The sequence below is a fragment of the Pseudorasbora parva genome, chromosome 19 (assembly GCF_024679245.1).
Source record: "Pseudorasbora parva isolate DD20220531a chromosome 19, ASM2467924v1, whole genome shotgun sequence".
NCBI lineage: Eukaryota > Metazoa > Chordata > Actinopteri > Cypriniformes > Gobionidae > Pseudorasbora > Pseudorasbora parva.
The window spans coordinates 36,064,959-36,089,064 of NC_090190.1; the positions used below are offsets into that span (position 1 = coordinate 36,064,959).

Sequence of the window (24,106 nt, forward strand, 5' to 3'; positions counted from 1 at the left end):
TAAAACATGGTACTTGTGGTAAATCAAGAAACAGATTTAAACAATAAGACTAACTGTGTTGAGCTATATGACAATGAATCATTTTCTATGGATGAATGAATCCAAATAGTTGCTCATCTGTCAAATAAAATCATGTTTCCGTTAATTTCTACAAAATAAAAGCAGAAATTATGGGTAACGTGGGTATGATGTCATTGATCGGTGACACACTTCAATGCTGTAACAAAACGTTTTGCCAAAAGACACAGAATAAATATGCTTGATATAAATGTTTGGCTAAATGTTTTTTCCTTACCAGAATCGATAAGAATCGGAATAGATTAGATGAATCTGATTCCCTAATGCTTGGTGGTTCCTTGTAAGCCCAAGTCTAATTTTACAATACTCTTTTCTCACATGGCTTTGGTCTCTCGTTCAGTGGAAATCTGTATGATTTTCACCTGATCCATCATCCCCCAGATAAAACCCCCAATTGCTTTGAAGAACAGCTCTTCTCAATAAGCCGCAAGATTTGAAGTATTTGACGTTGAGGCAATGTTGAGATGTTCGCCACAGGTTAGGAGATTAGAACAAATCCCTAACCCTAAATATGAGCAACAATAACAAGCAGCACTAGCAAACACACGGAGTGGAACAGCTCGTTTACCTGCTTGGTTGCAGCATCAGAGAGATTCCTCAGGGTCCACAGGCAGTTCTGTGTTAGACGCTGACTCGAACCTGTGAGATGTTGGCCGAGGGCCTGCATACCTCCTGCCAAATGGAGAGAAAAAGGGTTTAGAGTCCATATTTATCGGACTTAGCCACACACAAAAAAAGAACAAAACTATTCAGCTACACAACCTGCTCTAAAAAGAAGGCTGTATTTCTCCATGGATTAGCCATTGTCTGCCAAGGGGAGAGAAATGTCTTTTGGAGTCGGTGCAGATAAACTAAAAGCCACATGGCTTAGGAAGATAAAAAGAGGGAAGGAGATTAGGAGACATCCTTGAAAACTGCCTCTCATCCAGTGTTGTAACTACCTGATCCTCAGCGCTTTTCTCAAGACGAGCGTCGAAGCCTCATATGGGAAAGGACATTGTCATGCCACAACTGTAAAGACTTTTATGAGATCAGACCTGGCAGGCCCGATAGAGCGAGATATTTGAGTCCCACAACCTTTGTCGTTGCATACTTAAGTTTATTAATTCGCTGAAAGGTCAGCATTAATAAAGTAACAACCATGACTGTCTATCATATTCATAAAGAACATAACACAAATATGAGAAGTTTACAAATGGTGTTTTTTCCAGACTTGGAACGGTAATAAAAAAGAAAGTTAATATTAGGTTAAAAGAAAGTAACATCCATGACTGTCTCTCATAATCATAAAGAACAGAAATCTGAGAAGTTTACAAATGGTGTTTTTTCCAGACTTGGAATGGTAATAAAAAATAGTTATATAGTGAAAGTACATTTCTAGTCAAGCTGTGCACAGAAGCTCAGAAAGACAAATCATCCATTGATTTGCATTCAAGGCTCCTTTATCTTTTTGGAGCCTTTGCACACAAAACATACACTACCATTCAAAAGTTTTGGGGTTGTTATTATATTTTTTTTTTAAAGAAATTAATACTTTTATTCACCAAAGATGCATTATCAAAATTGACAAAGACACTTATATTTATTTATAATGATAAACATACATACATACAAAATATTTCTATTCCAAATAAATGCTGTTCATTTTAACTCTCTCTCTCTCTCTCTCTCTCTCTCTCTCTCTCTCTCTCTCTCTCTCTCTCTCTATATATATATATATATATATGCAGCACAACTGTTTTAATCCTTTTTTTCCCAGTTCGACCTCGTTGATGAGTGATGAGGTTACTTTAGAAAACTATTATAATTTGCAGTTATTTAATTTGTCAGTTAACATGTAGGTTAAGACATTATGTAAGGGATAATGTACACCCAGCCGGTTGTTATCGCAGAATAAACCCCGACAGAGTGATCAGCGATAACAACCGGCTGGGTGTACATTATCCCGCTTATTACACGGCTACTAGTCTCAAATAAATAATTATTAGACACAAAATATTGTCTTGAGATTAAATATTTTATTAGCTCTTACGCAAAGCTTCCGCGAAGAAAAACAGTTCCAACCTGCTTTAAGCCTTTATCTATTGCTGCTAAATGTTGAAAATGAATGCTGAAAGGGTTAGTTCACCCAAAAATGAAACCAAGCCTATGATTTACTCACCCTCAAGTCATTATAGGCGTATATGACATTCTTCTTTCAGACAAATACAATCGGAGATGTATTTAAAAAGTCCAGGCTAACGTTAATCCCAGCAGTAGTTGTAGTTGTGTTTGAAGTCCATAAAAACTGCAGCTGTCCATCAAATTACGTGCTCCACACGGCTCCGATGGGTTAATAGAGCCTTCTGATTCGATTCGATGCGTTTGTGTAAGAAAAATATCTATATTAAAAACGTTATAAAGGAAACCCACCTTGAAGTCTTCCATTGTAACCGGCTGTTTAAGCCACAAGATGGCGCCAGCGTTAAGCATAGAAGTAGTACCGGTCAAGATAACTCGTAGTACCCGTATGAGCGGGTGTTATCTGGAAATAACGTACCGCTGGAATGCGCGATTGACCAATCAGAATCAAGTTTTTCACAGAGCCGTGTAATAAGTAAAATGAATAATAGTTTTAGGTTTTCGTTATTTTTTATAACCATTTCATTGCTAACATCAGCTATCAGGTTCCCAGACGAATGCAAGCGAATCTTATGGAATTAACTTTTATCAGTGCTATTGTTATTCTGTATATTCCCCTCTTCAAATTCAACACGGTGCCATCGAGTGTTAAGACCCTCTTTGGCTAATGTACTTTCAAGATGGAGGGGCAACATGGCGACCGGCATTCGAACCCCTCACCCGTATGTATTTTCAATAGCATATTATAAACTTACGAGAATACTTTACTTTATTACTTAAAAGAAGTAAATATACATTAATGAACACATATTTTTGAAAGAACTAAGTGTTTTTAGCTAAGAATAAACTAAAAAAGTTACACAGTGTAGCTTTAAAATGATGTTATGACATTACTCTGTGCGTTCACTTAGCGGCTGCTGTGACACTTGTTACACACTGTAAAGAGTAAAACGTTAAAACCGGAAACCGAGGGAAACGCAGATATGACTCAATTGACAGACGACTCCCTCAGGCATCTTGGTTCTTCGGTTAAAATAGCAATTTTCTCACAATTTTCAAATAGTTGGAAGCATTTGGGATATTGTAAGAATTCCACTGAACAAAATATATAACACTGGCCTGGTGTTTTTTGGAAATTTTGATGTGATTGCTTCTCTGAGTGAAGTCACTGAGGCACTAACATGACTTTTTTCTGGAATTTTGGGAGGAGATTGGAGCTTTATCTTTAATTTCTACATTTCCATAACTCTTTATTTCACACCAATGAATTGTTCTGCATCTGCGAAAATGTGGGTGGGGCTTTGTTATCGCGGCTTTACTTCCTGCTCTCGACTGCGCAGACTCCGGTCCCAAATCTGCTCGAGATGTCAGCGCCATATTTTCTTCAGCGGAAGAGAATGAAATTGCGTTGTTCATATTTTTTTAACAGTCTATGTTGCTGACCTGTGCTACAAATGAACAGTCCTGATACTGACCCCAAACTTTCTAACTATAGTATAATTATTTAAATGTTTTTATTCCCAGAATTGGTGCACAACAAACAAATGGAAAAGTCATGTAAATTCATTAATCAAGAAGTGGAGAAAAAATATGCAAAAAGCCCCAAACACAAAAAAATGTGATATCATAGAGAAATTATACAAATTGCCCCAAAAAACAGCCCTTGGGAATGAAAGAAAAGAGATAAGAATATTCCTTTAGGGTCTTGGAATACAAAATTACAAAGGTGAAAGAAAGAGCAAAAGAGAGTTAAAGAAGAACATAACACACACACTCACCAGCGTCAACAATAGCCGGCTTGTTGCTTGGACAGACAGAAAGCACCTTCAGAACTCTGCTGGTGGTCCATAGGAGCTTTTCATAGTTGTAGTTTCTCATAATGAACACCAAATTTTCTGGCCCACCATTTGCCAGGATGATCAACTGTGAAGAGAGAAAAACAACATGAGCCGCGTTTTCACCACAGGAACTTTCCCCAGGGACTAGGGACTTTGGGGTGGTACTCTGTCGACCGCAGGGACCAGGGTCTAAATGAAGGTTCCGGGAAAAATTTCCTCCTCAAAAAGTCCCTGCTGATTATGACACATACACGCACACACACCCACACACACACACACACACACACACACACACACACACACACACACACACACACACAATTCCAATACATTCTAAGCGTTGCCACAGGGGGCGCTGCACTGAAGACACATGCACACACCTTGCTCTCCTGATTGCCGTAAGAAAGCAGCTGCAGGCAGTCTGTGGTGATGGCCAGGAACTTTGGGTTGGTCTTTTTCAGAAGAGGGACCATCCTTTGCAGTCCATCGGCCAAACGCACTGCCATCTTGGCTCCCTCCTGGTGCAGTAACAGGTTGTGTAGTGTGGTAATGGCATAGAACAGCACTGACTCCATAGGGGAACTGAAGAAAGAATGGAATATTTACAACATTTTGGTCAAAAAGATTGTAATGGACAGAACCACCAAATATAATGCGAAGGAAGCTCTTCCTAAAATAGGAAAGCAGATGCAGATTTGAATGTATTCGGACATATTTGCATTGTAATAGCAAATTTAAAATAAAGATGTTTCCAACATAAAATAATTATTCTCTGCACAAAAACAAGTTACTAAAATATAATCTGAAAAATATTTACTACTGTTTAAGATAATTGTGTATATTTTCTCTAGCCAACGTTGCAAAATTATTATTATAATTTATTCAAAATAAATAAAGTAATATTATTTATTATTAAAATAAATACAATTTCTAAATTAAACATTAGTATAGATGTTCTAATATAATATAATACAATTAAATATTCACTAAACTTAACTATTGCTTTTTATTTCATATTGTTAAAACATTTGTTCATATTTTTTCCACATAATTTTTCATGACCCACAGCTTGAAAACACTTAATAAAGAATATATATATATATATATATATATATATATATATATATATATATATATATATATATATAGTTAGCAAATAAATAAATAAATAATATAGTTCTTTTAAACATTTCCTCCCTCTACCAGAAAAACAACAGAACAACAGACAGTCCTGCCATTGGTTGGCTACGTTGGGATGCTAAAAAAACCATCTTCTTTTTTTTTTGCCACAGGATCAGTTTACATTTTTATAGAAAAATCAACCTATAAATGGCTTACAGTTGTCTCTGCATATTAAATTGAGAGAAAAAAGAGAGCTTTCACATCAAGAAAAATTACACACATCCCCTTTACAGATCTGGGCTTCTATAAGAGTGGTTACACACAGCGATTTTAGGATCTCACCATGGCCTTCTTGATCATGACATTTCAATACAGACTGGCTGCACCAAGGAGACTCTCTATGTAACTTAATAAGCTGATACTGTGTCAAAGTTACAGCAGCCCTGGTTACGTGGTCATAAAGATTCTGCTCTGCTCTATTATCTCAGCATCTGCTATAAATGGGCTTTCTGACAGAGCAAATTTCCCATCACAGTCCAAATATATCTCTAAAATACAGCTCGGCCGTGGTCCCTATTACAGGCTGGTGCAGTAGACGTTTTCATATCCAGAGATAGGGCTGAACACGTTGTCCTGCTTTAGCATTGCTTAGAATGCACCGCAGGTTAGCTCAAGGCCTCATTCACAAAATATAAAGGAGATAAAGTGAGAACAAATTAATGTGCGCAAATTAATGAGAGGAAAGTTAAACATGCTCACCGAGAAAATGTCAGGTTGACCTGACCAAGAACGGAAAAATGATGGCTTCCCGCCTGAAAAGATCAGCTTAAATGAGCATGAATTTCTCCGCTGGTCCAGGCTGGATCCCGCCGGTTTGGTGATGATCGAGCACGGTCCGTCTAAGGTTCTCTTAGGAACTGTGAGTGTCCATCAAACGTTTAACTCTATTCAACCAAAACATCTGTCTGTCCACGAACAGTCGAGGGATTAATTAAAACACAAAGGCATCAGACCGTCTAAGCATCTGTCATTCACAATTTTTCTTATTTTAGAACAGCGTATCTGCATTTTTCCAAGACTGGTAATATAGATTAAAAATATATATATTTAATTCAGCCTTTGATGATATTTAATATTCTGAGAAGGCTTTATTTCATGATCTGCCATCTTATTTGCATAAAGCCAAAATTTGTCTCAAACATCCATTATTACAATGTGGATATTTAATGAAATTGTTAAAATAGTCAGTCATTTCGCTCTGTGTCCATCTTTAAAACGCCTCATGTGCAGCCAGTTCAGTCTTGCGAGTACAACTTCGATCTCTTTAAATAGGGAAACATCAATTTCTCCAAAGCTGTTCACCAAGAGTCCGATTAAATTTCACATTTGAAAAGTAATCCTACAACAACCATTACATAAAGTTTGTTTGGTCTGGTTCACTATCTTTGTGGGCTCCATGGACGTAATGGTTTTTATACCGTACAAACTGTTATACATTATACATTACATTATACATTATATCCCCCTACACTGCCCCTAAACCTAACCCTACCCATCACAGGAAACATTCTGCATTTTTACATTCTCAAAAAAACTCATCCTGTATGATTTATAAGCCTTTTGAAAAGCGGTGACCGCTGACTGATCCCCACGATGTAGGTGATCTCAGGTTTTACTATCCTTATGGGGACACACAAAAACAAACAAATATGTATATATATATATATATATATATATATATATATATATATATATATATATATATATATATATATATATATACACATATTTGTTTGTTTTTGTTGTAATATTTACTGTTTATTATTTAATTAGGGGTTTAACACGTAGTGCTGAAACCCTATTGTTATTAATTATATTATTATACTGTTATCGCAGAATAAACTCTGACAGGGTCTTGATGTACATTATTCTGCTTATTATACAGCTACATGCTACATAAGTAAATAATTAGACATGAAATACTGATCTGAGTTGAAATCTATTATTAGCGTTTTAAACACAAAGCTCCCGCTGAGAGAACAGTTAACAAGTTGCGAGTTCAAACTAGATGCTTAAGGGATACAGTACAGTCTTACCACTTATTACATGGTATTTCACCACATAAATAACTATAGGGATAAGAGATATTGATCTGAGATTAAACCTGTTTTAAAAGTGTATCTGTTTGTGTAAGGAATAATTGACGATGGGCCGTTGAATTATTAGAAAAATAATGCACATCCAAGGTCTCTTGGGTGAGTCGCTATTGTGAGTAGGACTATTTCTTAATAAAAGAGCGAGAGAGCGAGAGCGAGAGCGAGAGAGAGCTTTGTGTGAATTAGGCTACCTCTGTGCGTCTCTAAACAGCGCTGATATTAGATCGCTAGTGAAAAAATGTCATATGAAGCCTTTAAGTTACTTTCTTAGTTTTTTTTAGTCCTGTAATTTCCGTTATTACTGTTAACTATGTGAAGCGATATGGAACTGTAATGCGGTCAAGAGAGCTGCCTTGAACTACGTTCGCTGTGCGTTTCCCAGAAAATAATTGCACACCTCAGAATGTTCATCAGCCAATCAGATTCAAGCATTCAACGGCCCCGCAGTATAATATCTTATAATAGCCTAGAAATATAGATACACCCTAGCGGCAGCAAATCTATTTTGCCATGTGCATCAATAGCATCTAGCAACTCTTAATATACTTCTGAGCTGGAAAAACCAAACTCTGGTCAGGCCAATCACATCGTGCATTGAGTTGGTGGGCGGGCTTTACATAATGACGGCAGAATTGCGGAGATTCTGCGTGCTTCTTGTAAACAAAGAAGCTGGCGAATGGCGGTCTTTCGAATCGGCTTTGGCCATGACTCTGGAAGACTTGGAGTTAAGGACCTACTTAACAACTTGACATTTTTTCTTATGTGAACTGCTGATGCGCAAACTCACCTGAGCATGCGCACAAGTGCAGGGATTCCACCCGATTTGAAGATAGCCAGCAGGCCCTCGCGCTGGTGGGACAAGCTGTGCAGGACGCTGGCAGCGCAGCGAGCCGTCTCCAGATCTCCAGTGTTCTGCATGGCCCTCACCACAGCCGACACCATCTGAGGAGACTGCATGAGCACGCGACGAGACGCCTCCTTCCGTGTAAGCTGGTTCACAATGAGTGCTGCCTTGTTTACCACCACCTGCGATGGTGAGAGAAAAAGTTTCAGACCTCTTTCATGTCTACACTCTCAAGCTCCAAAAGGGAGTTTTACAGTCATTCAGTAAAAGAACCATTCTGGGTTCAAGAAAGAACCTTCAGGGAACAGTTCTTAAAAGAACTAAAAAAAATGTTTCTAACTGAAATATTTTAGATTTTACTTTTACTTTCAGATGAAAAACGTTGATAAATAACCTTAAATCCCAAACCTCCTCTTCTTGCTGTAATGATTCATCAATAGTTGGACGTCTCTTTTTTCAAACCCTCTTTCCTTTTTTAAATTTGGCCTATGAACTTTTGATCTACAAACATTTCCAAATTATAGTGTGTGCGTGCACAACAAGCAAGTGTATAAACAAAATGCGGTGAGCCAGTGGGAAGGAAAAATGTGTAAGTGTTTTACAGAAGTAATTGAGACTATAGCTAACTAATAGATGTAAATAATTAAATAAATAAAACAATAAAATTCAGCATAATTTCATGTGTAAAGCCACAATTCACTTCTAGGTCAGAATGGACCAGAAAAAGCAAAATATGTACAAATTTAGCTGAAATGGTAATATCTCTTACATTATAAAAAAAAGAAAAGAAAATAAATTGCATGTATTTTGACAGCATTAACACATTTCACATTTTCACACTTAAACCAATGATATGTTTTTAGAAATTGCAATATCCCTCTTCCGGATGAAAATGAATGAAGCAAGACTAGAATAAGTCCTCTAGCATAGTGCAATATAATATAGTATGGTAGCATATCATCAGTCCAGTCATATGAATTTTGCTTAAGGAACAATATTTCACTCAAGCATTATAATTGTTTAGTGCATACAAAATTTTTATATACATTTTTTATATAAAAAAATAAAATAAAAAATAAAAAAATATGCAAAAGTGTGTTCAATTGACCCTTCGCTAAGCCACGCCCGAATACCACCACAGGCCAATAGTGGCTTAGCAACCGTAACTAGGCACGGAAGGTCTGTCAAGCTTTCGAGTGAGGGAAACATGCCGATGCAAATCTGTGCGTATGGATTGTGCAAATCTGATGCCTATCCTAAAAGTTTGGACAGATGGTGTATTTTTTTTCCTTCCCCGAAACGTAAAACTGAAGGTAAGAAATACCAGCCTTGAATCAAGCAGTGTGTGTGAGACCCCATTCACAACGTTAAATGTCGTCAGGATTAACAAAAACACCTACGTTTGCTTCATCAAACTGAAAATACATGAGGTTTTTGACTGATGCAAGTTATTACATATGATGCAGTATATAGACTATAAAAAGAACTGTCTTAGCTTTATTTATTAGTTTTGTATTGTAGTTTTGTTTAGACAAAATGTGTGCAAATTAAGACCTTCATCATAAGGATTGTTGCAGTGGCTGTGTTTATAATATTAATAAAACCCATCATGTTTGGGAGACTGGCTTTCTGTTATAAGGTATCAGTAAATGTGTGGTTTTTGATGAATGGCTCAGGTCAGAATCTCAGGCTAGTGCCAGGTCGGAGTAGATTATAGACACACGACATGTGAGCAGAAGCCCGGCGCGCTAAATATAACGTTAAGCCGGAGAATCAATGCAAAGTTTTCAGGCTAATGTCTTGTGTTTATTCCACAAGATTTATTAATAAGTTGTTTGATTTATAATTATTCGATTATTTTCTCATTTTACTTACCCTGTTGTGCATGAACATACATATGAGGCAGCTGCTGATTGCGCTGAGACCATAGGCTTTAGCTTCAATTTTATTGAAATTATTCTGTAATCGGGTGCATAATATGTCGCGATATATCCCGCAAATACATACTGCAGTCCCTGTTTTCTTACTCTCTCAGATATTTCCCGTTCGCCAGAAATGACTAATTATCTCCTCGGAAATGTCTGACACCGGCGCATACATACTGTAATAGACGTGCCAGGCGCGAAAGCTTGACAGGCGTAGCAACAGTAACTACGGGGGGCGGGGCTTACCGAAGGGTCAATTATACACATGGCATGAACACATGGTTTCTAATTGACTTTAGAATTGCAATGGTTGTTTGCTCTCGGCAAACAGTAATTTAACTTGGAAAATAGATCATATCCTGAAGTTGTTTTCCACATCATATCATTGCACTTTTCAGTCTTTCGTTTCACTTTATTCCTCCTTTCTCCTTCCACAGTTCTGGCCCGTCCTGTGAGATTATTTTCCATCTTGTATCTTTTCATTACCCCTTTACTTCTGTATCTCATATCGCTTTATTCTCTGAGAACGACAGAGCTGCTAATTCAAAACTTTTGTAATTTCACTCTAGATCATTTTGAAGATATCAGCTCATGTGGGATATCAACAGAACAAAAGCTGTAGCCTTCTGCAGAACTGAACTGTACTAGGTTCTCCAGCACAAAGCTTTGGTTTTAGCCGTAACTCATTGATGGCATTTTTAAACAGGTTTTATTAGATTCCCAGCCTCAAACATGTATGTTTAATCAAAAGGGTTTTTCTTTGCACTCATCTGACATCATACCTGGTCCTCATCAGCCAGCAGTTTGGTGAGCTCTGGTACAGCCCGTGTGGCCAGCTCAGCGTCATCCTGATAGTTAATGAGATGGACGATGGCTGTTTTCAGCAGCTGCGAGGGCTCGGCCAGTCTCTGCACATTGGTGGGCTGGTCTGGATTGCTCTGTGTGGGGAGCACCGTCTCTCCCTCCACTAGTGTCTCGGGGAACATGGCTGCACGCACTCTCTGGGCTCGGGTTAGACTGTATTGAGCATCAACATCTGAATACAGAGAGAGAGAGAGAGAGAGAGAGAGAGAGAGAGAGAGAGAGAGAAAAAACTTTATTATTACTTTTTACTTGTTACAAACATGATGTCTTAAAAACAAAACATAAAAAAAGCTTCTTTTTTTTTTCTTTTTTTTTTCCTTTCTTTTTTTTTCCTTCTTCTTCTAAAACCCTAAAACCAACTGATCATCATGTACAACACATAAAACCTCCTTAAAACACCATGTTTCACAAAAAGCAGGAATATTATTGGTAAGACTGTAATATGCAAACTCAGTTCTCAAGTATTCACAGAGAGAGAGAGAGAGAGAGAGAGAGATTATTGCTAATTTAGGACAAAGAATTAGATATTTAGGCCTATAATATTTATAATAATAATAATAACATATTATCAATATTATTCCACCTATTACTATAATTGTAGATATGCAGACTTGGCGCATTAATATAGAATCATTGTGCAATCACAGTGGTGTACAATGTTAGCCTGGATGCCAGCCAAAACGTAATTATCCCCAAACAGAAACTGTTCGGACCAAGGAAATCATCAGGGCGAGCTTTAGACGATGACTGACAGATGATCAACAGTAACGTAATCATCACGTCATCAAAGGGGCTTGGATTATATTTGTTCAAATCCTAAACGGAGAGCTTGTTTGTATATGAATTCACCTTCACAATTTCTCTCAGAAATGAGGATCATGTTGGGTAAGTACTCTGTGTATCATTAAATTATGTTATTTTTTTTACACCGGCAAAGATCGTGTATTCCAGCCTGATTTCAGCGCGCGTTCAGACAGGGTTGCCAAGTTTTTACAACAAAACCCGCCAACTACTAGCCCAAAACAATAGCTTCTCAGGGGTTCTCTGGGGGAAAAATGGTGTTTGGGGGGTAAAATGTGTGTTGTTTTGGCAAGGTTGCCTGCTAAAATTCGCACTCATGGGTCTATATATCACATAATAGTCGCTTCAACCTGCGGACATAGAAAACAACCCGCGGGGGGGAAAACGCAGACTTGGCAACACAGTGCAGTTGAACTCTGTTGACATTTGACAATGCATCGCTTCGTGGCTCTGATTGGTTGTAGGTCTGTCCAATTGAGGTCATTCCTGGTTTGGTTGAAACACACCCCATAATCACAGCCCAATGGAGCAGTTTCAGACTCAATACTGACTAGTATTGAGTATGACCACGTCAGGCTAGTGCATTGTGGCTCATCCATTCTGACCTCTGGGTCAGTTTTTATAAAATACCAAAATGTTATAACTCCCATCATGCTATATTTCATAGAGTGATGCAGTGGAGACGTGATTCAGGGCACATTTAAAAACAGAATAGATTGACACCAGAGAACCAGAGGTAGGAATAATGACAGTGCGCCTGTGATACTCTGAATAAAGTGCAAACCATGCTGGAAGCATTGTGAGCGTCAGGAAGGGGTCTTCGGAGGTTCTGTTGTGATAGCAATAATGTTCTAACCGTAAAAAGTGAACCTACTGAACTGAGTGTTTGGATGAGTTTCTAAATGTCACTGGCTCTGGGCGGACAATAAATTTGCAGCTTTCTTCCAAAACTGCGCAAGAGCATATGCTGCCATGGTGAGGAATCTATTTTAAAATCCCCAGATATTAAGAACTGACCACATCCACCATGACAACAACGAATAATGGGAAAACCACAGGTATGTTTAATATGAATATTGAATAGATAAAGCTACAGGATTATCTGAGCCATGGCACAGCAGTTAATGCATTTCCTCATGTCTAAGAAAGCAAAAAAAAAAAAAACACTTTCCAAATGTTGTACAAGTCCAGTGAAACTACACAGCCCTTGCGGGAGGGTTCAGTGCCACTGACTCTAATGTGAAATTTTGAAGGCCTTCGGGTAGTATAATTCATCAAAATGTTTTCAGAGAGGCATAGGGAGACCTTTAGAGAGAACACATTACCTGTGGCGTTCTCCACAGAGCTGGCACTGGCGCTATACTTCTTACAGAACTCCGATTCCTCCTCATCACGAATGGTGGTCGCCCCTGACTGTATCCCAGAGTCGGAGGCGTAAAACGTCTGCTGCCACTCTTCCACCTTCACAGACCCCTCTGCCTCACTCACTGCGGAACATCACAAGCACCAACATGAGTAATAATATATATTTTTATACATTTTAAATTTGATCAAATAATATAGATTTCAGAGACATCCGTAGCAGTTTTAGTGATAATGGCCTTCATAAAAAGATGTCATTACAACTAATATTTCAAATATACTGTATTTAAGTTATTTCTACTTAATTTGGAGAGTAACTGTGAAATTATTACAATATAAAAATATTAAAAACGCAGATGTTTTAATTGCGATTTTTTTCCCAAACAGATTAAAAAAAACTTGTTTTAATCTATTGACAGCACTAATACGCACACACACACACACACACACACACACACACACACACACACACACACACACACACACACACACACACACACACACACACACACACATACAATTATAATTAGAATATATATATAATACTTTTTAATACTTTTAAAAGTCACTAATAAGCAAATCAGTGACAATGACAAAAAAACAATCATGATCAGATTTTTTTCATGCAGCTCAAAAGTTGCTGTCAATAAAGTATCAAATTATATGACATCGAGATTTATGTAAAATTTTCAATTAAAATTCTTATACTGATAATATACTTTATTCATTTGTATTTTAGAACCATTTTAACAGGAGGTCTCAGACTTTTGGACTCCATTGTCTCTAAATGCACTTTAACGCTACATGTCCTGCATGAAAACATTCAAATAAATCAAATCAAATAATGAAACAAAACAAACAGCAATTTTTAAATGATTAAACTTACTTTGCAGTGACATCACCACTGTCCAGCCTTAATTCAACCTGTGATGAAACATGAAGCAAAGTCTTAGACTGCATAGAGAACAAGAGAGATGCAGTATGAATGCAGTGATCTGCAATGTGAAGTGACAGCATGCACCAGTTTAGAGGGAAAAGCACCACTGGGACTTAAAAATAGTGAGCAGGCAATGCTATTTATAAAACTACTGCATAGAACGATCGCACAAATCATAGTAGCTTCCCCAAAATGGAATTTCAATGCTTCATTTGTAGTGCATAGTCACAGCAGAGCAGGTCGATGGGAGAAGGGAAGATTTTAAAGTTCATCTTCTCAAGGACTGAAGAGTCTCAAGAGTCTCTTTCAATGCAGGTTTTTGTCTTTAATGTCTCGATGGCGCTTCATTCATGACCATAAATAACCCAGACTACAGGCAGGGATTTGTCTGGAGGTGAGGGCCAATCAAGAGGAATCATGGATAAAGACGACACCTTCATCTGAGCCTACGTCAGTAGCAGAAACGCCTATGAACTTATAGGGCATTTCACTTCATTCAAATAATGAAGCACACGTACACATGCGCAGCCTTACAAACAAACCGTGAGACAAGATCTGTACTTATGGATTTAAAAAAATATTTCTCAACAAATTAAAATTAAAACCAGTATTTGAAATGCAGGAGTCCCTCCCCGAAATATTTAGACCTTAAATGTGCTGTAAGATTATTAATTTAATTTAAAAAAATTATATATATATATATATATATATATATATATATATATATATATATATATACCATACCATACCATACCATACCATACCATACCATACCATACGTTTCATTTATTACATAAAAAAAAATATTTATAAATTATATTATTCAATTATATTTATACATTATATTAATTTATTATATTTACTATTAAAGTGTACAATTTATACATTAATAACACTGAAAATACCAAATGATATATATATATATATATATATATATATATATATATATATATATATATATATATATAACAATTCTTAAATTAATTCATTTATTTGATTTATTAAAATAAAAATATAAAAATAAAAATAATTAATTAACATTAAAATTAAATATGTATTTATTTATAATTAAAGCATATAGTTTTTACAATAATAACACTAAAACTAATTGTGATAATAGGGAATAAAATGCAAAACAATTATTAATAATGTATTTTATTTATTTAAAAAAAATAACAATCAAAATAAAAAATGTATAATATTTATAAAGCATATAGTTGTTACAATAACACTGTAAATAACTGTAATAATAGTTATAGAAAATGCATACAAATTATGAATACATATTTTTTTATTAAAATAAAGCCATTAAAATAATTTCTTACAATTATTAAGATTATTTTATTATTTATTTATTATTTATAACGTTTATGATTAAAGTGGATGTTTTTTTTAAATGAATAGCACTAAAAATAACTTACATTTCTGATTGTCAATATCTCCATATGCATACAAATAACTGAAAGCAGATGCTCACTCGTGTTAGTGACGCTGAATGAGTGCTGAATTTTAATTTAAGAATATGAAAACACTTGCAAGAGCATATCATCAAAAGTGGAACAAGAAAAGACACAATTTCTTTTATAAAGCAGTGACTAATCCATTTTATCTCTTTGAACTACTTCTTTATGGTACCACATCTTACAAGATCTTATTTTTCCTTTTTTTTCTTTCTATTTCAATTTAAATGGAATCCAGCTTAAAAACGAGTCTCTGTTTAGTATTCCCTGCTATATCTCGCTCTTGCCCTTTTCTTGTCTTCAGCTTCTCTTTAGAAAACATTCAAGTGCGAGGAGCGTTTGCCGCTGTCCCTCAGTTCCATAAGGCATATGGCCATTTGCTAACTGTTGTTATGACACCACGTGTCCTGCATTTTTCACACTCATTAATCATATCAATATGAAGCTAGACATTTAAAAACATCACACACATACACACAACACTCCAGCAGTCAGAAAACCACCAAAGAGGAAGATGTCCTACAAAATGAGCAGCCATGACACTGGAAAAAAACATTTACCCTAGTAGACATTAAAGAGCCATTAATTATGCAAGAACTGATTAATTAAAAAACATTTCTGGGTTAAACAAGGCTTAAGAGGAAGTGTGCATTCCTTATTCCACTGCATTCTGTAACAAATGACTGTGTTTAATAGATAGATAACCCAAAAATCAAAAGGTTAATATGAAAGTTTGACATCACTGGCACCAACCTGTCAATTAGATTCGAGTTGGGCTATGTTCACAGTTGCCAGGTTTGGTGCGATTTCTCTGATAGTGCGGTTCATTTGAAAAAGACTGAACATTGCCGTCCGAATCTTGGTGCAAACCGAACAAGTGGAAAAAGATTGGTCTCTACCTGCTTCTAAATGAACTCTAGTTCGGTTCGACTGAAATATGAATGCAATAGAGACTAAAGCCATCCAAACGAACTAAAAGCAGGACGTGCTAGTAGAAATATATCATCATATGTACGCAGATTACTGATGGGTCGATCATTTTGAACGAATCTTTAATATGACTCGGGAACTAGGAGTTGTCTCAAAGAGTGATTCGTTCATTTTGTGTTTACCGTGCATGCGGAACATCCTATAGGTTCTGTCCAGGAAACAGAATCGATTAGTTCACCTCCCGAGTCTTCAGTCTGAGTCGTTCGTTCTTTTGTCACGTGATGCGACAGCCACATTGAATATAGAAATTAGTTAAAGGGTAAGTTCATTACTCACCCTCACGTCCTTCTCAATCCCCAAGACTTTTGTTTCTATTCAGAATATATTAAGATATTTTTACTGAAATCTGATAGCTTTTTGTTCCACCATTGACAGCTACGCAACTGACACTTTGATGCTTCCAAAAAGTTCAAAGAGATCATAAAAACTAATTCATATGAATTGAGTGGTTTGGTGCAAACATTTGTGGAACGTCTGTGCTTCCACAAGAGCCAGTGAGCTTCATTCTCGTGTTACGCAGCACGTTTGAGCGGCTGCAAGAACCAATGAGGTTCATTCTCGTGTTACGCAGCACGTTTGAGCGGCTGCAAGAACCAATGAGGTTCATTCTCGTGTTACGCAGCACATTTAAGCTTGAGCAAGAACCAATGAGGTTCATTCTCGTGTTACGCATCACGTTTGAGCTTGAGCAAGAACCAATGAGGTTCATTCTCGTGTTACGCAGCACGTTTGAGCTTGAGCAAGAACCAATGAGGTTCACTCTTGTGTTACGCAGCAAGTTTGAGCTTCAGCAAGAACCAATGAGGTTCATTCTTGTGTTATGCAGCACGTTTGAGCTTCAGCAAGAACCAATGAGGTTCATTCTTGTGTTATGCAGCACGTTTGAGCTTGAGCAAGAACCAATGAGGTTCATTCTTGTGTTACGCAGCACGTTTGAGCTTGAGCAAGAACCAATGAGGTTCATTCTTGTGTTATGCAGCACGTTTGAGCTTGAGCAAGAACCAATGAGGTTCATTCTTGTGTTACGCAGCACGCTTGAGCTTCAGCAAGAACCAATGAGGTTCATTCTCGTGTTATGCAGCACGTTTGATCTTCTGCAAGAACCAATGAGGTTCATTCTCGTGTTACGCAGCACGTTTGAGCTTCAGCAAGAACCAATGAGGTTCATTCTTGTGTTACGCAGCACGTTTGATCTTCTGCAAGAACCAATGAGGTTCATTCTTGTGTTACGCAGCACGTTTGAGCTTCAGCAAGAACCAATGAGGTTCATTCTTGTGTTACGCAGCACGTTTGATCTTCTGCAAGAACCAATGAGGTTCATTCTTGTGTTACGCAGCACGTTTGAGCTTCAGCAAGAACCAATGAGGTTCATTCTTGTGTTATGCAGCACGTTTGAGCTTCTGCAAGAACCAATGAGGTTCATTCTCGTGTTATGCAGCACGTTTGAGCTTCTGCAAGAACCAATGAGGTTCACTCTTGTGTTACGCAGCACGTTTGACCTTCTGCAAGAACCAATGAGGTTCATTCTTGTGTTATGCAGCACGTTTGAGCTTCTGCAAGAACCAATGAGGTTCATTCTCGTGTTATGCAGCACGTTTGAGCTTCAGCAAGAACCAATGAGGTTCATTCTTGTGTTACGCAGCACGTTTGATCTTCTGCAAGAACCAATGAGGTTCATTCTTGTGTTACGCAGCACGTTTGAGCTTCAGCAAGAACCAATGAGGTTCATTCTTGTGTTACGCAGCACGTTTGATCTTCTGCAAGAACCAATGAGGTTCATTCTTGTGTTACGCAGCACGTTTGAGCTTCAGCAAGAACCAATGAGGTTCATTCTTGTGTTATGCAGCACGTTTGAGCTTCTGCAAGAACCAATGAGGTTCACTCTTGTGTTACGCAGCACGTTTGACCTTCTGCAAGAACCAATGAGGTTCATTCTCGTGTTACGCAGCACGTTTGTGCTTCTGCAAGAACCAATGAGGTTCATTCTTGTGTTACGCATCACGTTTGAGCTTCAGCAAGAACCAATGAGGTTCACTCTTGTGTTACGCAGCACGTTTGAGCTTCTGCAAGAACCAATGAGGTTCATTCTCGTGTTGTGCAGCACGTTTGAGCTTCAGCAAGAACCAATGAGGTTCATTCTCGTGTTACGCAGCACGTTTGAGCTTCTGCAAGAACCAATGAGGTTCATTCTTGTGTTACGCATCACGTTTGAGCTTCTGCAAGAACCAATGAGGTTCATTCTCGTGTTACGCATCACGTTTGAGCTTCTGCAAGAACCAATGAGGTTCATTCTCGTGTTACGCAGCACGTTTGAGCTTCAGCAAGAACCAATGAGGTTCATTCTCGTGTTACGCATCACGTTTGAGCTTCTGCAAGAACCAATGAGGTTCATTCTCGTGTTACGCATCACGTTTGAGCTTCAGCAAGAACCAATGAGGTTCATTCTCGTGTTACGCAGCACGTTTGAGCTTCTGCAAGAACCAATGAGGTTCATTCTCGTGTTACGCAGCACGTTTGAGCTTCTGCAAGAACCAATGAGGTTCATTCTTGTGTTACGCATCACGTTTGAGCTTCTGCAAGAACCAATGAGGTTCATTCTCGTGTTATGCAGCACGTTTGAGCTTCTGCAAGAACCAATGAGGTTCACTTTTGTGTTACGCAGCACGTTTGAGCTTCTGCAAGAACCAATGAGGTTCATTCTCGTGTTACGCAGCACGTTTGAGCTTCTGCAAGAACCAATGAGGTTCATTCTCGTGTTACGCAGCACGTTTGAGCTTCAGCAAGAACCAATGAGGTTCATTCTCGTGTTATGCAGCACGTTTGAGCTTCAGCAAGAACCAATGAGGTTCATTCTTGTGTTACGCAGCACAGGCATGTTTATAAAAGCTACTTAAATGTCCTAAATAAACGAAGGCCTAATCCTGGCTTAATCTGAGCAGTGTTTGTGAAACGGGCCTTTAGCTTCAGAAGAACTTCAATTACATAAAAAAGTTTTTGTGTGATTTTTAAAACATGACAGCTATAAAGCAGAAAGAAAAAGAAAGCAAGAAAGTCATTTATGGTTTTTGAATGGCATGAGGGTGAGTGAATGATGACAGAATATATAAAAATCCTATGACTGTGAACCTATAAAATCCTGTTGACAAATGCAGACACGGAATACTGAGTTGAGTATTTATAGCTTCTAGCATATGTGATCAGGATAGCAGTGCAGAAGAGGAAAATTATACCTGAGTGCTTTCATCTCAAATTAGATGTTGCATAAGGTCCTTACTATGGTTTAAAATTCAGGGATATGAGGACAAATATTCTCCCACTCGCACAAAATAACATGCTAATCAGAACATAGTGACATTTCATTTCTAATGGCTTCCAGCCAGGCCAAACTTTTAATTTTGTTTGAATGATGCATATTTTATAAATATGCATATAGAGTGACTTTATAGGCATGTCTTTGTCAAGAGTAAATTTGCAGCATATCTATAGAAAATCATCCAGAAAAGCTGCTGTACAGTAATATATTAGTGACAGCAAAGTCATTTCAGAGTAATTTGCATGAGCGCTGATTTCATTAAAAATGATGTCGACCAGACACATTCCTGACATCAAATCTTGAAGAAGACTAACCAATTTAAAGGTGAAGTGTGTAATCTTTCTGCCATTAGCATCACCAAACAATTTTAAAATGATATTAAAATAATTTCAAACACGTTTCTGAACACGCCTGTCATTGGTTGAACAGATAGTCCCGCACTAAACTCACACCATTGGTTGAGTTATTGTTGCTGTGACGGGCTGGTCAGAATGCACAAATCAAACGAACTATTAAAAAAAATATGAACAACACATTACTCAGGACAGTGAGATGATTTCTGTATTCTCCAACATGAGAAGTGTGAAAAAAGCTGAGCTTTAAATGAATGATCCCATAAATTACCCACCTCTAGCCATCCTATATGACTTTCTCCCTTCAGCCAAACAATAATATCCTGGCTCTTCCCAGGTTTATAATGGAAGTGAATGGTACCCTAGATTTTGAAGCCCAAAAAAGCACATTCATCCATCATAAAAGTAATACATACGACTCCAGGGGGATAATAAAGACCTGCTGAAACGAAGCAAGGCGTTTTTTTTGCAAGAAAATATCCATAACTTTATAATTACAATCTATAATAACTGGCTTCCGGCAACGGCCGTACGCACATTCACGAGAGAATCGAGTTCCTGAGGAAGTGACCTCTGACCCCTTCGCTTCACTTCAGAAGTATATGGATTATTTTTATGACGGATGGATGCGTTTTTTCGAGCTTTAAAAACAGGGACACTATTCATTGCCATTACAAAGCTGGGGGAGCCAACTGTACTCGGCTGAATGAAGAAAATCATATACATGTGCAGCGTAAATTATTTATATTTATTATAATTATAATAATCATGAATAATTATTAGTAATATAGTATAATACAATAGAAATATATTTGTATATAAACTGATTTGTTTAATATTTATAATTAAATAGTTTTAATAATAATAATCATTATTAAATACATAGTAAAAAAAAATAATAATGATGATGATGATTATTGTCATATTGAACTTTTTCTTCCCTAAATACCAAATATGAGTGGATTGTATTTGCATATTTAGTATTTTAACAACAATAAAAAATGTAGGATGTAGGCTTGCTCAATTTAAAGAGAACCTGAAGGGAAAGTTTTCTCTAGATGTGAAGCACAGATTGGAGCGGAAGGGTCTAAAACAAAGAGCTTTAAGGAAAACAGCATTTAAACAGACAGGAAGTCTCTTTTCTTTGGCCATTGTCCTCAAAAACTGTAAGGCATGTCCGAGTCGATGTAATACATATATCTTTCTCCCCAACTCGTCCTCTCACTTCCTGCAGAAGACAACATCTCTGATGATGAGTAATGGTCTGAGAACATCTCAGTCTGTTTTGTTCATCAGACACTGCCTGTTTACATCGTCTCCATTGTTCTATTGTTACAATAGCTACCTGTGATCCTAGCACAAACACACACAATCTTGACAATATGTGGTTTACATATTAACCCTAATATGTAACTAACCCTAACCTAAACCTAACCTCTCCATAGGCGGGATGGTTTTTATACCGTACAAACTGTATTTTCTATTCCTCTACTCTACCCCTAAAACTACCCATCACACACAACCTTATCAAATAAAAAAAACACTGTTTAGTTTGTTTTTTAAAGCCATTTTTATGTCCTCAAAAAACATGTTTAGTTAAGCTGTAATGCCCATGTCACTATTCATATTTGTGTCCTCAAACCACATATACCTGTACAAACACACACACACACGCACAACAGATGAACCTAAGGGACTTTGCTGTATTTAGGACACTTGACACTGAACAATGCATTACCAGCAGACCTGTCAGCTGTTGTTTGGCTTCCAGGGACACGCTGCCGTACTCTGTGTTTACTATGCGAGTGTCAAGACGGATTTATATTCAAAAGTTCCACCAGCGAGAGTACGTCATGTGTGTGGGCATAAAATTCATTACATATGTATGACTAACCATTTGCTTATGACTATTGTACTTAGGAAAAATATAATAGATATTTATAATAGATTAATATAAATGAGAAAGATATTGCTACAGGTTTGTTGCTGGATGACTACTGCTGCCTTCACATGCTATTGGAATCATCCTCCTTCACACTCTTGAAGTCGTGATTACAAGCATGTTGCATTCCACTTGTTTGTTGTCGGAAAGAATAGGAATTACTGAGGACACTAGTTTTTATTTTGCCAATTTCTTATTAAAGCCAACGTGTATTGAAGATATTTAAAGGTGTCATGAATTAGCTTTTTAATTTTTTTATACTGTTTTCTGAGGTCAACTAATGACGTCCATACAGTTTTTACAATCAAAAAACATCATAACTAATAATTAATAGGCTATTTTCTACACTGGTTTTGAGGCTCTCTCCAAAACGCTGGGTTTTGATGGGCGTGATGCACTGGAGACTTAAACGGCCATGGCTCGGATTGGATAAAATGTGCATATTTAATGAGCTTCAGCTCCTGTTATATCTATGCCCCTGTCAGTTCACATGAGGGAGGGGTTGTTTTGAAAGCGGCAAACCAAGAAATGATTCAAGTACGTCTTTATCAAAGAAATACAATGATTTATTCTTCATCCACCCGTGATTGATTGGACTATTATTTTTGTATTTTATAGCCCGCACAATCGTTCAATATAAGCGCGAACCGCACGCACACACATACACGTGCGCAAGTGGGCCCTTCAAATGTCAAGTCAAGAGAGAGAGAATAGCAGAACAAGAAAAGAATATTACGAGATTCATCGGCCTGCCGACAGGCTTCTGGACGTTGGGCTTGGCAAGCCCTTGCCCATACGTGTCTGAGTCCAGCATGCTAAAGGTATGTTCTGTTAGACACTCTAACAATGCAAAACTATTATATAGAAAACATGTTTTACTCCCATAAGTGTGTTTACTCCCATTCCTCCTGTTGCATCCAATATATAAGAATAGCATTGTGAGATAAAATCGATCCTGCGGTGAAATTAAGTGAACACCATGTCTTCCCTATGTCAGCTGGAACTTCATTAAAAATAAAAATAAAGAAAATAAAGTTCAACCACACATTCCTAATATTAGGATCCGAAGGAAGCTTATGCAGCGACTGTGCCCTTCCACAACCAGGAATAGCGCAATATCTTGCTATATTCTTCGGCATGTTTATTGCTGCTGGCTAGCGTGAGTCGGTGGGCGGGGCTACTGAATTACACATGCTTATAATTATGTAGAGGCGGTATTTCGCCAGTCGATGACGTCAAGATGCGAACACAATCGTTTTCTGGGCCTGGTGTCTGTAAAAGCTTTTCTTTGACTAACAAGGACGTTTTCAGCTCTGAAATTTACAGGATAATCTTATATTACCATGACCTTTTATATGTCATAAGATCAAGGGAAAGCTGATTGCTCAATTCATCACCCCTATAACTTTAATAAAATGTAGCCAAATTTTCATTGACAACTATAAACATTTACCGCATCTACATAGTCAGCTTGCTGGCAATTCTGGGAATTCTGTCAAATACATGCTATTTTCACTGTTTGTAAAACATGCTTCAAATGGTATACATAAACATATTCATCTATGTAAATAACGGATGCACTGATATAAGAATTTATCCAATACTGATAATTGTCTATTTGATAACAATATTGGCCGATAAATCTAAATCCACATTTTTACATACAGTACTGTGCAAAAGTCTTAGGCACGTTAGTATTTTCACCCTCAAAAAATGTTTTTAAGCCAGTTATTTATATATTTTGCAATAGTGTGTCAGTAGGTAATATCAGTTTACAGTTTCAAACATGTATTTTGCCATTCATTGTAATAATCCATTAAAGTGAGATTTTTGTATGCAGAAGGAGTCTGACAACAGCACACGGATATCTAATCTCACCATCATCGAATCCGTCTGGGATTACATGAAGAAACTGAGACAAAATCCACAAGAACTGCAACAACATCGCCAAGACGCTTGAACGAACCCTCCTGCAAAGCTACAGTACTGTGAACAGTTTT

General features: G+C 37.3%; 1 protein-coding gene across 4 annotated transcripts in view; it reads right to left on the reverse strand.

Annotated features, from left to right (window-relative positions):
* The window catches only part of jupb (junction plakoglobin b), a 139,909-nt gene that overhangs the window by 28,531 nt on the left and 87,272 nt on the right, over nt 1-24,106 (reverse strand). For all 4 annotated transcript variants that reach the window (XM_067425896.1, XM_067425897.1, XM_067425895.1 and 1 more), the window contains 7 exons: nt 13,998-14,035; nt 13,075-13,236; nt 10,867-11,120; nt 8,103-8,341; nt 4,418-4,619; nt 3,978-4,122; nt 647-750 (listed from right to left, as the gene is read on the reverse strand). In XM_067425896.1, the coding sequence (XP_067281997.1) occupies nt 647-750; nt 3,978-4,122; nt 4,418-4,619; nt 8,103-8,341; nt 10,867-11,120; nt 13,075-13,236; nt 13,998-14,010 (1,119 nt within the window). In that variant the 5' untranslated portion in view covers nt 14,011-14,035. The remainder of the gene's footprint in view (nt 1-646; nt 751-3,977; nt 4,123-4,417; nt 4,620-8,102; nt 8,342-10,866; nt 11,121-13,074; nt 13,237-13,997; nt 14,036-24,106) is intronic.